General features: G+C 41.6%; 1 protein-coding gene across 5 annotated transcripts in view; it reads left to right on the forward strand.

Moving 5' to 3' along the window:
* Positions 1 to 16,946, forward strand: part of LOC121506095 (microtubule-associated protein 2-like) — an 89,411-nt gene that overhangs the window by 68,643 nt on the left and 3,822 nt on the right. Inside the window, exons 6-14 of one of the 5 annotated variants that reach the window (XM_041781628.1) lie at positions 808 to 4,569; positions 4,707 to 4,904; positions 5,078 to 5,215; positions 5,909 to 5,964; positions 6,701 to 6,886; positions 8,471 to 8,588; positions 8,799 to 8,849; positions 9,431 to 9,741; positions 14,491 to 15,591. In XM_041781628.1, the coding sequence (XP_041637562.1) occupies positions 808 to 4,569; positions 4,707 to 4,904; positions 5,078 to 5,215; positions 5,909 to 5,964; positions 6,701 to 6,886; positions 8,471 to 8,588; positions 8,799 to 8,849; positions 9,431 to 9,741; positions 14,491 to 14,511 (4,841 nt within the window). In that variant the 3' untranslated portion in view covers positions 14,512 to 15,591. Of the gene's footprint in view, positions 1 to 807; positions 4,570 to 4,706; positions 4,905 to 5,077; positions 5,216 to 5,908; positions 5,965 to 6,700; positions 6,887 to 8,470; positions 8,589 to 8,798; positions 8,850 to 9,430; positions 9,742 to 14,490; positions 15,592 to 16,946 lie in introns of those variants that run through there. The other 4 variants (XM_041781624.1, XM_041781625.1, XM_041781626.1 and 1 more) reach the window with 4 other exon arrangements.

Genomic DNA, 16,946 nt, shown 5'->3' on the forward strand with positions numbered 1-16,946 from the left:
CGAGCACTAGATCAACCATGTTGTTGATCATTTCTGCTTTTGTTTCGCCAGCTACATTGCAAATGCAAATATCACCGTCTGAACTGTAAAGCTTTGTAGACTTGAGTGTTGCAAGTAAAAGTTGTTTGTATATTTTTTATGTGGGTTCTGCTGAGATACTGTGTGCAAGAGTGTTCATGATTACACCCACCTGTAGGGTGCATTGTGAATGTATTCTTAGTCCGTTGTACCTCACTTGCTTTGAGTTTCAATGTTGTTATCATTTCATGCCAAGGCCAAGGATAACTCTGTTTTCCTATTGTTCTTAAGAGCACACTCTGAGCAGTAAAATCCATTCTCATTGGAAATGTTTCATCTTCCTTATCTTTAAGTTTAATTTAATACATAATAACCCCAATGACTTGACATGCATAGTAACTGTGGGCCCAAGCAGAAACTCTTTAACACCTTAAAAAAGATCAAAGACTTGCTCTTTATCACCAAGACCCATTTTTTCACAGTCCTTGTGTATTGCAATAGGAATTCAATAAATTTGTGTACATTTATTTCTTACCATCTAACATCATGCAACTCATTCCTTCATTCCAGTTCTGCACGCTACCTTAGGTGCTGTAAACCCCCCCCTGTGCTGTTGTGGCCTGCTGCAAAATACACTACGCTGTGTGTTTTGATTGATGGAGAGCTGCTGTATCTATGTGCAGAAGGCCCTGGCTTGACTGTATTGGCTGGCTTTTGTGGATGCTTGAAGCAAAGCTTTGAGCTAATGTGACCTAGCACACGGTTGTACAGTATCCTTAAAACTCACAGCCCAGCCAGAAGAATGTGTCAGCAAGGCACCATGTGAGTCTGCCACGAAAGAAGAGGAAACTCAAGGGGCATCCATTCCTCAGGAGGGTACAGTTGCAAGAGCAACCACTCAAAGTGAAGAACTTGCCTCGATTGAACCTTCATCGCCCCTTGTAAAAGGGGAAGAGCTCCTCGAAACCTCCTCAACTGAGCCAAGGGATCTAGCGGAGGAGTCAGAAATGACTCACCTGCTTGTAAAGTTTGAAGCCAAAGAAGCAAAACAACCTTCATTCACAGAAGAGTTGTCAGATCGTGTGGAGGAAGAACAAGGGGAACGTATCCTACAAACTAAATCAGAAAGTCCCTCTTGTCAAGGCCAAGATAGTAGCATTGACATTACGGAGGATAAGCCGCCCGTGACTGATGATAATAGGCAAGAAACCATCAAGTCAAGAACAGACCAAGCTACAGAATTAGAAGACATATCAGATATATTTTCAGAGGAAGAGTCTGGTGCAAAAACATACTTTGAAACGTCCTCAGAAAGCAAGGAAGCCCAAAGCTATTATGAACTCAGCACAGCAGGAGAGCCCCAATCAAGTGGAGAAACCAAAAGGGATATGCAGATTATTGAGGAAAAACAAGAGACAAGTACCACAACAGCTCCTGGACAGATGTCACTGGAACAAAGAAGTGTTTCTCTCAACATTACAGATGGGTCTCCAGCAGGACATCCAGCAAAGAGAGAGAAGTCAGAGGCCTTCTTGGAAAGTTTGGGTCCAATAAGTGGAAGTTTTGAGGAATCTGAGGTATACCCTTCAACACCATTTGTAGAAAGCCCATGTCAGTTTCCTCCAGCTGTCTCAATCACCCAAACTACCACAGAGTCTTTTGAAGATACACCCAACAAGGAAGAACAGCCTTCTGATTCTAGATTTGAACATTTGGGCAGCCTCTCCGAGATGCTGGACCTGGCCGGGGCCCCTCTGTCAGCCGAGAGGAAGGAGCTCGACCACCTGAGACGAAAATCCATGCCATGCAATGTATCTGCTCTGGTGGAGAGTTCTTTGGCCAAGCTGGCCTTTGGGGATGAAATCCCAGAAGGGGCAGGAGAGGAAGGCCAGCTGGAGGAACTGGGTTACTGTGTCTTCAATGAGTACACAGGGCCCATGCCTTCACCTGCTGACATACAAAGTCCTGGGGACTCGCCACACCAGCGTTTTCCTTCTGAGGAGAGTGAGGTTGAGGAGGAAACTGGCACCAAGGTAGTTGAAGATGTCCAAAAAAGACTTCAACAACAAGATTGTAAAGGAACTATCCCTGAGATTTCTCAAAAGACAGTTCTTGACAAGAAAGATTCCCCAGTGAAGTCTTCCCTGATTCTTGAAAAAGCTGTGCCAAGCGGAATTAAACCGGATCGTCTAAGAATTCCAATGACTTCTACAAAAGACAGACTGACTGAGTTCCGTTTGGAGACTGGCCTCCCCGGTGACATCAAGATCCAAGCAATACCTGAGGTAGAGATTGAAAAAGATCCCTCCAGAGAGGCATCTCCTATCCCGCCAGACAGCTCTTTTACTTTCAGTTCTTCAGAAACTGGAATCAGAACTCCAACAACCCCCAAATCCCCAGATGATACAAAATCAGCAGCCTCCGAAGAGGAGGTAAGGAAAGACCTCTCACCAGAGGTCAAGACAGAAAGCAAACAAGAGTTTGGGAAGACGGATGATCAGTCAACAAAGTTAGAGAAGGCATTAGAAAAATCTGTACAGAGGGAATCTGAGGAAACCAGTGATGACCAAGGAATGGCTGACAAAGAACTACCAGCCACAGCATCATCGTCTTTAGAAGAAGGTGCAAAAGAAGGCGACCATGGGATACCCATGGTATTAGAAGGAATGGCTGACAAAGATATGCCAGCAAAAGCATCAAGGTCTTTAGAAGAAGGTGCAAAAGAAGGTGACTGTGGGATACCCATGATAATAGAAGGAATGACTGACAAAGACATGCCAGCCAAAGCATCAAAGTCTCCAGAAGAAGGTGCAAAAGAAGGCGACCATGGGATACCCATGATATTAGAAGGAATGGCTGACAAAGACATGACAGCCAAAGCATCAAAGTCTCCAGAAGAAGGTGCAAAAGAAGGTGACCATGGGATACCCATGATATTGGAAGGAATGGCTGACAAAGACATGACAGCCAAAGCATCAAAGTCTCCAGAAGAAGGTGCAAAAGAAGGTGACCATGGGATACCCATGAAATTGGAAGGAATGGCTGACAAAGACATGACAGCCAAAGCATCAAAGTCTCCAGAAGAAGGTGCAAAAGAAGGTGACCATGGGATACCCATGAAATTGGAAGGAATTGCTGACAAAGACATGACAGCCAAAGCTTCAAAGTCTCCAGAAGAAGGTGCAAAAGAAGGCGACCATGGAATACCCATGATATTAGAAGGAATGGCTGACAAAGACAAGACAGCCAAAGCATCAAAGTCTCCAGAAGAAGGTGCAAAAGAAGGTGACCATGGGATACCCATGAAATTGGAAGGAATTGCTGACAAAGACATGACAGCCAAAGCTTCAAAGTCTCCAGAAGAAGGTGCAAAAGAAGGCGACCATGGAATACCCATGATATTAGAAGGAATGGCTGACAAAGACATGACAGCCAAAGCATCAAAGTCTCCAGAAGAAGGTGCAAAAGAAGGTGACCATGGGATACCCATGATATTAGAAGGAATGGCTGACAAAGACATGACAGCCAAAGCATCAAAGTCTCCAGAAGAAGGTGCAAAAGAAGGTGACCATGGGTTACCCTTGATATTAGAAGGAATGGCTGACAAAGACATGACAGCCAAAGCATCAAAGTCTCCAGAAGAAGGTGCAAAAGGTGACCATGGGATACCCTTGATATTAGAAGGAATGGCTGACAAAGACATGACAGCCAAAGCATCAAAGTCTCCAGAAGAAGGTGCAAAAGAAGGTGACCGTGGGATACCCATGATATTAGATGGGATAGAAAAGCAAGATCGACCTAAAACTGGTCAGGATTCTGGTACTAAGAAGCCTTCAGAAGAGAAATTACAAGAAGTTAAAAGGGATAAAGGTTTATCGAAGCCTCAAATATCCTCCCCAGTTATCATCATACCACAAGCACAAGTAGAAGAAGAAGCAGATGAAGACGACGATATAGAGATTGCTGAAGAGCCTCAAGAGATGATGGAGGAACCGGAAGTGCCTGCATCTACAGAGTTAGACAAAGCAGTTCGAGATGTCAAGGTGGTAGAGCAAAAGAAAGTAGAGGTGATGCTGATGGTAGAGGATCATTTAGTGGATGACGATCCCAAGTCTGGAGCAGAGGAATGGAGTCATAGTGCCCAAAATAGTGATGGGGAGCCTGCGACAGACAGTTCGCACTTGTCTCCATGCTCGGACCATGATCAACTGGACAGTGGTAGAAATGAAGGAATGGGAGAAGATAAAGTAGAACAAGTAGGCAGGCTTGGAGGGAAGGAGGAGGAGGTTAAGGAGGAAGAAAAAGACCAACCAAAGGACAAAGAAGTGGAGGAAGTTTGCTCCAATAAGGTACTTGAAGAAAGGGAATACAAAACCAAAGAAGAAGAGGATAAGAAGGAGGAGAGAGGGGGTGAGGATGTTGAGGAGAGAGAGATTGAGATTGGTCAGGAGGTAGAAGAGACCTCAGATGTTATAGGCCACGCGTCAAACGATGAAACCACGATGGACGTCTCCATCCTAGATACTGACAGTGGCTGGATGGATGCGCAAGGTACCCAAACTTGTAAAATCAATAATTTATCACTATACCTAACATTTTTAAAGTAGAAACTAGCTTAATACTCCATAATAGTAAGTTTCAATGTGATATGGAGAGTTAGCCCTCTTTGAATCCCATTTCCACTGCAGATGATGACAAAAGTATTGTGACAGAGCAAATCGAAGCTCTTCCTCAGATCCAGAGTCCAACCAGACCACCTGTGATGGACAAACCCGCTAAACGGGCCCTTGGTAGAGGAAGAGGCCGCCCTGGTACTACTGAGAGTAAAGCCTCCCGCAAAGTACCCATCCACCATCCACCAAGAGAGGAGATCAAGAAGAAAAAAGGTTCAAATTCTGCATTTCAAAGTGTTGTTAGCTAGAAATAATCTGATGTATACTTTGAATTTATGTACCTTGATGTCTGTTCTCAGATGCATCGTAACTTGTTTAGCACAGATTTGCCTCTCTACACCCAAGGTTTACATGTTGGTATAATCCTGTCTTTCCTCCTCTGCTAGTAACCATGAGGAGGGCTGACCAGAGTAAGGTGTCAGCCCTCCAAAATCGTTCTCCGTCTCGAAAGAGCGTTGGCAAAGTGACGGCCAGACATCCTAGGCCTGCTCTGCTTCACGGCTCTGCTAGACGCAAGGCCACAGGTGAACACCATTCACCAGGAATCGGTGCTGTGGATAGAGAGAGCTCATACATAGTCTCCATACTGGTTTCTTAAGTTTGGAAATGACTGTAAATTTTTGGAAAGACCTATTGGGATCTAAATTCTGTTTCCATTTCATTTTTTAAGGAATTGCACTGGAAATTTGATCATACGTATTTGTAGGTTTCACAACTTGTCTCTCTCTATTGATGGCGTTTTATGGGATCAATGAAAATGCGATGTAGCTGGCAAACATCATGTGCTACTTGCTCCTATCTAACATGTCATGTTTGTTTTTTTAACTTTCCTATTGTTCATTCTTTATCCCATTTCTTTTTCATCAAACATGGGGATTTTGCTCCTGCTTGGCTTCATAATCACATTAATTTCTGCTCACTAATGCCACTGTAAATTGTGTCGAACAAATGATGAATGTCCCTTGCATGTTGGAGGTTGTCTGTGTTTTCAGCTGGTATGAAAAGGGTCTGCAAATGAGTGACAAAGATGTTTTGATGCTTACTTTAAAATCTGAAGTGTTTGTGTGTCACTGATTTCCTTCTATCTGGATGCTGTTGCAACAATGTGACTGGAGTGCAGATATGGATGTTTCTGTATGTTTTGTGACTCAAACGCTGCTAAATGTCTCCTCTTGCTGGTTTGAAATGTTCATTACAGCCGGACTCTTTGTTCACAGGTATGGAAAGCCATCAGCCCCTCAGTGTGGCCCACCAGTCCAGGGAGAGGACTACTGTAAGTACCTCCACTGGCATGTTTTTTGTACCAGTAGATTGACATTTTTGTTCAACTTCTGATGTTTATGCTTACAGTTACTTTAAGACTTCTTGGACTCCATATTATTTGGAATATACATTACATAAAACAAGACATAAAAAAACAAAACATTTGGACATCCAGGATACAAGTCTTAAAACAGGACGTTTTGTATGTCTCTGAATGTTTATCATCTGTCATGGGGCTTGATGTTTGCATGAAAAATCTGATAATTTCACTCTTATTTCCATTTCTGCATGCATGCATTTATTATTTCTGTGTTGCATATTTATTTTGTCTTGCATGCCTGCCTCTTTCAGTCCCGGCAGAGAAAACCTGTGAGTACAGACATGTGAAACAGAGTAGGCAGACAAGGCAATTAAGTACTGTGCAACGAAAAAGGGGCTCCAATAAATGTCTTGAATTCCATTTTTACACCTTGTTCAACTCTCCTCTTTAAGGCTTTCTGCTCTTAAATTTAAATATTTTATTTAATATTCTTTGTGTAAACATCTTCATCCATCCTTAACATCTACACGACTAAAACATGACTTCATCTCAGAACTTACACTGAAATAAAACCTTGTGCTTTGTCAGATCATTCCATCTCACCTGTTCTCCATCTGTTTGTCACCCCCGCCTGCTCTCCATCACATCATCCCTCCATCCTGCATCTGCATGCTTCCCCGCCTCTCGTCGTGGCTTTTCGGCGCAGAGCCCCACACGAGCTGTTCTGTTAAAGATGGCAGTTCAGCGCCGGGCGGCTGAATACTCACCCACTCGGCCCAGCTCTGCTTTTAGCATAAAACGGATCCCTCTGGACGAGGCGGAGTTTAATGAAGTCCGCCCCGCCTCTGCATGCTCCCGCAAGGCCCCACAGTCAAAAACATATCAAGAGCAGGTAAAAAGAGAGGAAAGGGAACAGGTACTGGTGGGTAGCTAATGCAATGGCTTAGCAACAACAATACTATATCCAGGAATTACCCAAGCCATTGCTAGGCTAAGGCAGGGCAAAGAGCAAGTTATCACCAAGCTTTAAGCAATAGCAATGACTCAGCAATGACAACACAATAACCAAGTGATGACGAAGCAATGAACAGGGAATGAATGACCAAGTAATATCAAAATTTACAGGTAAAAACCAAGCAATGACCAGAAAAAGACTAGCAATTTCCATGCAATGAATACATATTGATCGGGTCAAGACAAAAGTAGTAGAGAGATGATCAGCCAATGGCTAAACAATGAACAAGCAATAACCATTCAGTAAACAAGCTATGCTCTAGCAATGACCTGGCAGCAGCCAAACAATAGTCAGGCAGTTTCCAAGCAATCACAATGCAATTACCAGATGATGAGCAGGCACATGTGAAGCTAAACAAGAAGTATGCATTGGACAGACAACGGCCAGGTAATAACCAAATAAAGACAGAGCAATGATGAAGCAAATACAGTTCTATGACCAAGCATTGACCAGTCAACAAACAAGCAGGGACCAGGCAATGATCAGGCAGTAAAAATGCTATGGACAAGCAATGGCTAGGTATAACCAAGTAAAGACCAAGCAGTGGTAATGCGGTTAACATGCTATGACCAAGCTGCTACCCAGCACTGACCTGGCAGCATCAAGGCAATGTTTCAAAAAGAAAAGACAACGGACAGGAAATGGCCAGACTGATCAGCTACAGACCAAGCAATGACAAAGCATTTACCATACACTGACCAGGCTTGGTCTTTTATTGGTTATTATCAGACAATGACTAGGTAATAACCAATAAAAAAGAATGTGCAATGATGAAGCGATTACCATACACAAGCCAAGCACTGACCAGGCAACAGGCGAGCAATGACCAGGCAAGCATAAAGCAGTGAACTGGCAATTGATAGGCAATGGTTATGTAATAACCAAGTAAAGACTAAGAAATGACAAAGCAGTTACCTTACTATGACCAAGCTGCTACCTGGCGCTGACCAGGCAACTATAAGACAATGGCCTGGAAAAGACCAAGCATTGACTAAGCAGTTACTAGGATATAACCTGTTTATGATCCAGCAATGGCCAAGCCATACCAGGAATAACTAGTGAATTACCAAGCTACTACCAAGGAAGCGACTAAGCAGTGATAAGGCAATGGCCAGGAAAAGATCAATGATGACTGAGCAATTACAAGGGAATAACCAACTGATGATCCAGCAATGGCCAAACCATACCAGGAATGACCATATCAAGCCAACGACCAGTAAATGACCAAGGTACTGCCAAGGAATGACCAGGCAGAGATCAAGATATGACTAAAGCAATGGCCATGCAATACCCAGACAATGACTGAGCACTGACAAGGTAATGACCAAGCAATGACAGAGCAATGACAAACGTATGCTAGGGAATATGTTGCAATGACCGTACTGTTGCTTAGAAATGTCTTTGTACTCTTCCTGTATGATGACAGTCACTGATATTTTGTGTATTTTTGTGTTCATCCAGGAGAGATCATACCGCAGCCCTGAGAAAAGGTCGTCCCTGCCTAGGCCTGCCAAGTCTCTGACACGCCACATCCCTGCTGCCGAACAGGAAGACAACAGCACCCCCTCTAGGCCAACCTGTAAGGACACACACATACAAAACAGATTGTTTGCTTCCCAAATTAACCCACTTTCACTTATGTACTAACTACTCTCCTCAATCACTTTATCATTATATCAGTTTTTTAACTTCTTGCACTTAACACTTCCTGCACTTTTCTTCTCTGCCCCTGATTTCTTTTTGGCCCTTGTTCTTTTTTTTTTTTTTTTCCCCCTCTTACATCTTAAAGCGTTCCAGTCCAGAGCGGACACCAGGTCTGGAAGAACTCCTGGTATGGCAGGTAGACGACCAAGTAGCTCCTTTATGTCCCATAGCTTCCTCATCATCATCCTAGAGCTCTCAAGTGGTCTTTAGTAGTTATACATTAGTTCTTTCATCTTAGTCAGTGATTACTTTTTAAGCTCATTTTTATCCACTCCACAACAAACTTATCCTGCCAAATCTGCTTTTTTCTTATCAAAAGGCAGTTGGTAAAAAAAAAAAGGGTGCTACTTGCTACGCTAAAGTCCCATTGGTCCTGCAGCAGTATCCCAGCAACAAGCCACCTGTGTTTAAAGGATTCAGCTGCCTGTGTTTGCTTCACACTCCTTTGTTTAACCTGGCTTGTTTGTTTTGTGGAAACTGAGCAGATTCTTCTTTAAAAGGGCAGCTTTCACAGCTCCTTGTGTGCTATTTTTTCCTCATCTTCATCATTAGAACCAGACAAAGGATCAAGGATCCAATCCATCTGTTGCTCCCAATGTTTTGTCTCTATTTTTGTCTTTCTCTATTTTTTCTTTCTATTTTGTCTCTTTCCAATCTGCCCTCCTCCATCTTCTTATTTCAGTCTCCCGTCTCATTGTTATGCCTTCTGCTCCCAAGGCACAGAATCAGCACGTTCCCGATCAGTCCGCAGCGGCGCCTCCACCCCCGGCTCCTCTGCCGTCACACCTGGCACACCCCCAAGCTACTCCTGCCGCACACCAGGCTCTCGCACCCCTGGCAGCCACACGCCCAAGTCCTTCAGCGTCCTCCAGGAGAAGAAGGTGGCAGTGATCCGAACCCCTCCAAAGTCCCCGTCCTCCGCCCAGCGGCAGCTGAAGGTTCTTAATCAGCCTCTGCCTGACCTGAAGAATGTAAAGTCCAAGATCGGATCCACCTCCAACCTCAAGCACCAGCCGAAGGGCGGACAGGTAACATGTTATTTAAGAAGGTAATCAATGTGAATTAAAAATGTATGCTCCCATTTCAAAATGAAGTCCAACAGATAAATGTTAACTCAATCTGCAAAGAAACTTTAAAAATATCATGTATTTTCCAAGTTCTGCCACAAGAGGGCAGTGCAGATCAACTCAGTTTCTTTACATAGCACTTTTAAACAGCCACAGTGCTGTACAGCAGTGTCTTCCAACCCTTTTTTCTTGGGATCCCCCCTTCCCAAGACCTACCTGGGATAGAGGGACACATAAATCAACACAAGTTTAAATTGTTTCATTGCTAGGACCCAAAAAATAGAGGGCTACTAATGTATTTCTTACCTTGTTTAAGCAAATTTAAAGTTTCACAGCCTTATAGCAGAAAAAGCCTTGATCCTTAGGTAGTGTGTTAAATTTATACCCCTCAGTAAACTTGTAATTTTTATTCATAAAACTCTGCTATTGAGAAAAATAGACACTTACCTTAACTTCTGACAGCGAGCAGAAAATATAAGTCATTCTGGTTCCAGTTTGGATATGACTTTGAGTCCCATTATAGAGGTCTGCAGCCAGATCCGCCTGGATATTTCTGACACAACTTCACCAACTTCCAAGGTGCATGGAGGATGAATAAAGCCTTGTAGGAAATTGAAAGCTCAAGCAACACTTTAGACTCATGCCTGTCAGTTTGTGGCCTTCAATGTTGACCCTGATGAAGTCCAATATGTGAAACGCATCAGTCTAGTAAAGTTGTTCTCTAAACTGTAAGTGCTCTAAGTGAGCTTTCTGTTTCCTCCAAGAGCTATTTATGGAGAAAAATAAAATTATTTTATGACTAAATTCTAAAATAATGCTGCAAAATCTTTTGATTGCAAGTAAAGCCTGGTAAAACAGTCTTTATTGAAATGTAACCCTTTATTGGTCCTGCTGTATGCTAGTATAGGAAGTAAATCATATTTTACTTTCTCTTTCTAATTATTTAAATTATTGAAGTTTCTACTATGCAAAGTTTTCTTGCTTGATTTATTGTTTATGTGTTGATTGATAGTTCATAACAGATATTCTTTCACTACTAGAGGGAAATATGATGTAAAAAAGGAAACAAAACAAATGAAACTGATTTCGTCTTTTCCTTTTGACTCTGAACATCAGAGTAAAGGCCTTTGCACACTGAGTCCGCACACTAAAAAATACATTTTCTGTGACTTTCCAAGTCCAAGTCATTTTGTTGAGTGATTGATAATCCAGAACTGTATGTGTTGCTTCCTTCTTTCTTGCTCACTAAAGCAAGCGCATCCAAACCTCACTTTGAACAGTGATTTGTCCGTGTATGATGTGGACATCAATCATGGAAATACAACAGATGAAGGCATAAGCAGGAGTGGAAAGTAAATAATGACATTTACTCAGTTTTGTAATTGAGTGGCTTTTTTGGGTACATTCTTGAATCAGTACTTTTACTTCTACTTCAGTAACTGAGTACGATACTCGTACTTTTTCCACCTCTGTTGACTACACAATAGCACATAGAGACACAATGATTCCACATCACATCCAAAAACAGCTGATGACTGCTGGGCTTTTTTTGGTCGTTCAGGACGGTATGGAACTTAAGGTATGCATGTAAATAAAATAACATTTACACATTAGTTTTCTGGAGGGATAGAAACTAGAGAATCTTGTAGATGATGCAGAGATAAGGAGCAAGTGCTCTCCTGTTGGTAGGCATCAGGATTCACATCTTTATTGTTGGGTCAATGTAAGCAAAATTCAGACATGCCTGTCTTGTAAAGTAATGGGGCGTCTTCGATGTGGCGTTAATTACGTCACACTAGAAGAGCGTTTGTCATTCCTGGCGCTCTATTGGGTCTGAGTTTTGAAGATGAGCTGTGGCATTGCAGTCAGGCTGAATTCATGTAGTCTGAGCCAGCCTTAAGGGGTGAGTAGTAACAGTTCTTCATCAGTATGCATTGCCCTGCTATGAGGTTGGCTCTCTGCTTTGTTGTTGCTAGAGAAGATTTTCAAGAGTTCCTGCAGTTCTGTCTAATTATTAAATGTTTCTTTCAAAAGTGCTAAACTAAATGTAGTGTTAACTAAAATAGACCCTTTGAAGTGTTAGATTTTACTCTATATGAGTATTATTGAGACTTTAAATTTTGCAGTGTATTGATATATTTACTGTAGAGGTGTGACCTTAACTGAACAACCTGGTTGAAGATCTGTTCTCATTTTTGCCAATAAGGAAAGATCATACTTTACTGTACGACTCTTCAGTAGTTAGTACTTTGAGTAAACCTTAAATACTTTTTACTTTCACTTGAGTAGATTTATGGACCAGAACTTGTGCTAAAGTAAATTTTAGCCCCAGAAATTGTACTTTAACTTGAGAACAATAGTCGTCTACTTTTTCCACCTCTGGACAGAAGTCTGTTCTCACAGCCACCTGACAGAGACTAAAGTGAAAAGTTGCTCTATCTCTTGATCTTGGCTCAGCACTATGACGCATGAGTGTGTGCTGTATGATGCTCTCTGTCAGGATGGATGGATCAAGTGTGGTTTTAAAGGGGTGACAGAGGCACAGGATGGCAGTACCAAACAGTTCGCTACATCTATGAATAAAACAAATAAAATGCAACGGACTCAGTGTGCAAGGTTTTGGATTACCATTGGTTAAAAATATTATTCTAGACTCAAAACCTGGGTTGAAACCAGCAGGCAAAAGCTAATTAACCAACTAAACAAGGCGACATAACATTGCATTTTGATGTGTTTAAGGACGTGTCCATATCAGTATAGGCAGCAAAGAACTTGATCTCGACATCTCTAATATAGGCTCTGGTACTAGCATGTTTAATTACAGATATTGATACGAGTATTTAAAGTGATTTATCTGTTGTCTTTTTTCCTGTTAGTTGTCCTAAAATGCTCAAACGTCTTCTCACTCACTGTCTGCTTCCCACCCTCTCCGCCTCCTCCTCTCTGCCCTCTTCCTCTCTGCTGTCAGTCTGAATGAACCGTCACCGGCTGCCTCCGGCCTCCTCCCCTGACTTTCCCTTTTGTCTTCCTTCTCCTTACCTCTTCTTCTTTAACTCCTTCCTGTTGAAAAAGGAAGCAAAGTAAGCCATATGTTATGACTAAGCAGAGTTCGAACTTTCCTCTTAGGAATATTCATCTCAAGGTGAAGTCAACCTGCAGAATAATTCGCCCCGGGGATCTGCTCCTGTCATGGCTGTGCAGGAATCTCCCTCCGGCTCTGAGTATTAATAATTGCAGGCAGTCTGAATTACTTATTGAGAAGTTGCTTCAAGGGCAAAGGATGGGAAATACATCACCTTTATGTATTTTTTTCACTGAAGTTTTACGTTTTCAAACAAATCAGCTGGATGCTAAATCTCTGAGAAGAGCCAAATTGGGAAAATAAAAAAAAAACCTGAAATAAAAGATTCATTGCTAACTAATAGACACAGTTTAATCACATAACCAAGGAGGCAGACAGAGGTTAGACATTTAATTAACCCTGTGATCTATAGAGGAGTCATTTTTTTCTTTCTTCTTTTGGGAGAAATGTGACATCGGGGCAGAAATTTTTAATGAAGCTGGGTGACGCACAGCTTGAAGGAGAAGCACGAAAGGCTTTGTGAAGGACAGTGCGAGATGTGGCGAGGCTCTGCATCTCACCGTTTGAACTTCTGATGACGAATTAAAAGGCTTTGCCTCTGAGAATGTAAAAACAAAGGAAAAACAACAGTTGAAATTACATTTTTTGGGATCTGTGATGTTGAAGTACGTATTCATTTTGGTACTTAGGACCCCTCTCTGTGCTTTAACTTTGCATTTATGTATTGGACAACTTTACGTAAGAAAAAAAATTGATTAAAAGGGAAAATTTGACATACACCCTTACATCACAGAGACAATTCTATGTAACAACTCTGTCCATAACTAGTGCCTCTTTCTCCTCCAGTAAGGCCAAATGTTTGGCCATTCTCCGACCAAGCACAAGCGTTTCAGTTTGATGGATCCGTCTGATAATTGACACGGCATCTGGCCAATCCCCTAGCTACATAAAGTTATTAAGTTATGCCTGCCACTTAATAATATTTTCAGTATTTATCTGATCTTATGTTTATCTTTCCACCAATTTAGAAACATTTTTTGTCCAAAGAGGGCAGAAAAAAATCATAATGGAAGCTTTTTTGCAATACCCTGTGGTGTCTGTTCAACATATTCTTCTAAAATATTATTTTCTTCAAAAATAAACTTAACCTTTTCACCTTTAACAGTGTGATCAGTCACCCATACTTCAGCCAGCCACAAGGGGGCGATTGAACTGACTTTGGTACAATTATTCAGTGTCGTAGTTGATCAAAAACACATGCAGAAAACAGATCTTTCATGTAGACCAGGGGTGTCCAAATCTGCTTAGGGCCACATACAGAAACTTTGAACTCTCCTTTTTGATATCAAAGTTAGTCAATCCAGTCCAATTTAGGTAACAATTTTAAGCCACGAACAGATGAAATTAATTGTCATGTCAAAATGTTTGTTTACACAATAAACACAGTGGGTAATTCATACCATCTTCACAAACTTTATTTTTTTGTATTTTCTTACTGACAAGACAAGTATAGTTTTGCATTACCTCCCCAGACGAGCCCTAAAGGTGACACAAAAATATTCTCGAAAATGTACAGGCAAGCAGGAGTTTCATGTTCTAATGTGGGCCATTTTTCATTTATGTTTTAGGGGTTGCTGTGGGCCAATTAAAATTGGGCCAAGGGCCACGTTTGGCCTGGGCCATAGTTTGGACACCCCTGGTGTAGACTCTTCAGACAGGAAAATTGCACTCTCAAAGAACCTTCAAGTGGAAAATAGTCATGAGAAACAACAGCTTAAATCACTGCAAGACTGATAAGTATGCATTTACCATGCCTGTATAAAGAAATACTATATCAGTGTGCTTCTTGTTTGATAAGATGCTATGTTAAAGGTTTTATTTAAGTAGTTAAACAATGGCAGGCTGTATTTTTTCCTTTTTTTCTGAATTTATTGAACATTTTGGGGGCCAGATTGGAAGCTGTGTGGGTATGATGTGGCCCTAAGCCGCCAGTTGATGATTGCTGCTGTATTGTACTGTAAGGTCAAGAATAATAACTTACACTTAAAATATGTAGAAACTTGCACTGAAACTTGTCAACTTACTTTAGATATTTCCTGCAAATTTCAAAGTCATAATGATCAGAAATCATGACTCATTCGAGTTCATCTTGGAATTTGGAAATTCCTGACAGATATGTCGTCCTTAATAACCCCTGAACTCAGAATTCGGACACCTCAAGTTACCAACTCACAGTAACCAGGGTTTGATGTTAACTTCTTTGCTCACCAGCCACTGTGGCTACTTGTTTTGAAAAGTTACTAGCCACTAAGTATTTTCACTAGCCACAGTTTTGTTGTTGGGAAACTATGTGTATATGCCAAATTGGGTACGTCTGGAATGAGATGAAACACACGCTCCATTTCCCTCTTTCATGCATATAATAAAACACTGGCTATAAATTAACTTCATTCAAAAAATCAGATATGCAGCTGCTCATAGTGGCTAGTTGGAGTCAATCTGGTATCTGCCACGTCTGAAATCCACCCATGTTTGGCTAGTAGGCAGGTGTAAATTTCAAGCCCTGATAGTAACTGGAACACATTGAACTCAACCGTGATGAAGGAAGGAAGGAGGAAATGCTGTTCTGTTGCTGTACCTCATTTACGTTTTGTGCTGCTAACTTGTGATGAACTATGATTAGTCTCTGCTGTAGGTTCTGTCGCCCCCTGTTGGTCTTGATTAGAGTCCATTCAGACGTCTTTTCCGTGAGGAGGTTCAGGCAATGAAATAGCTTGGTTGTCATCTTTTTTTACCGTTTTGATTAGTGGTGGAATTACCATACTCCGTGTTCGAAGTGGTAGCTATAATTTGATCTCCATAATGTTAAGAATTATACTTTTTACATCATTTTTGGCAGGTTTTTAGGCATTGTCATTGTATGACCTTGCAGTCGTGTGTGCTGCAGGAGAGAACAGGAGAGGTAGGAACAGCAAAAAAGGGAAAGAAAGTGTGTGTCTGTGTGAGCAGGTAAGAGGAAAAGCTGTCAGGAGAAACCAGGTCAAGTCAGTGTAGACTGAGCTTTGTTTGTTTTCCCCCAAGCCCCTCTGTCTTCTCCCCTCTTTGAACAATGTAGACGCTGCTTTGAATTATTTTATATCATGCAGTCTAGATAAATTGTTGCATCTGCTAGAAATCATCCTGTTTGCAAGGGGAATGTTTGCATGTTTGCAGGTAGATTCAACTGAATTGATGATGTTACTCCCCCACCCTACCTCCTAAAAAGGCGCATACATTCACGGTGCTGCCTCTCACTTTGCTTCTTGAAAAATATTCCCACTGTCTATGAAGGTGCGGTAACATCACGATGTGTGGTTTGCCGTAGTGCACTTGCACTTGCAATCCTTCGCTTGGGTGTCGAAACACCTTCCTAAAAATCTTTCCTTTGAATGTAAATGCATGCTAAAACACGTCTGTATCTAAGGCACATATAGATTATATGCATACATATATATTATATGCATACATTCATACATATAGATTTTTCTTTTTTTCTATTATTGAATTTTGTTTTAGGTTCAAATTTTAAGCGAGAAGCTGGACTTCAGTCATGTTCAGTCAAAGTGCGGCTCCATGGATAATCTGAAGCACTCGCCCAAAGGAGGCAATGTATGTACGCCTTTTCCTCTTCCTCTCTTTTCTCTGTTCCTCTTCTTTAGCTCTCCTTCCTGCTTTTTATATTTGTTGATCCGTCCTTCCATCTGTGGGTTTATCTCTTAAGTGCAAGATATCCTTCATGCTACTTCAAAATACCTCAGAATTTCCTACAAAAACTGACACATGAATTGTTTTTAGCTTGCTTTATTGGCATGAGTGGCATTAGAAGTAGAGGTTGCACTTGGGAATTAAACCCAGATATGCTTCAACCTCATAAAAACAGGGACAAGCCCTAGACTGGTGGATTCCTCTGCCTGACAAATCCCCCGTCAATAAAAAGAATCCCTCATTGGTGATCTAGATCAGTGTATAATTCAATTCTTTCAGCTCTAAAGTGAGGCCCAGCAGATTGATAAGTGTCGGATTTAAAATTGGGACATTTTTTCGG

This window comes from Cheilinus undulatus, linkage group 24, assembly GCF_018320785.1.
Source record: "Cheilinus undulatus linkage group 24, ASM1832078v1, whole genome shotgun sequence".
Classification (NCBI taxonomy): domain Eukaryota; kingdom Metazoa; phylum Chordata; class Actinopteri; order Labriformes; family Labridae; genus Cheilinus; species Cheilinus undulatus.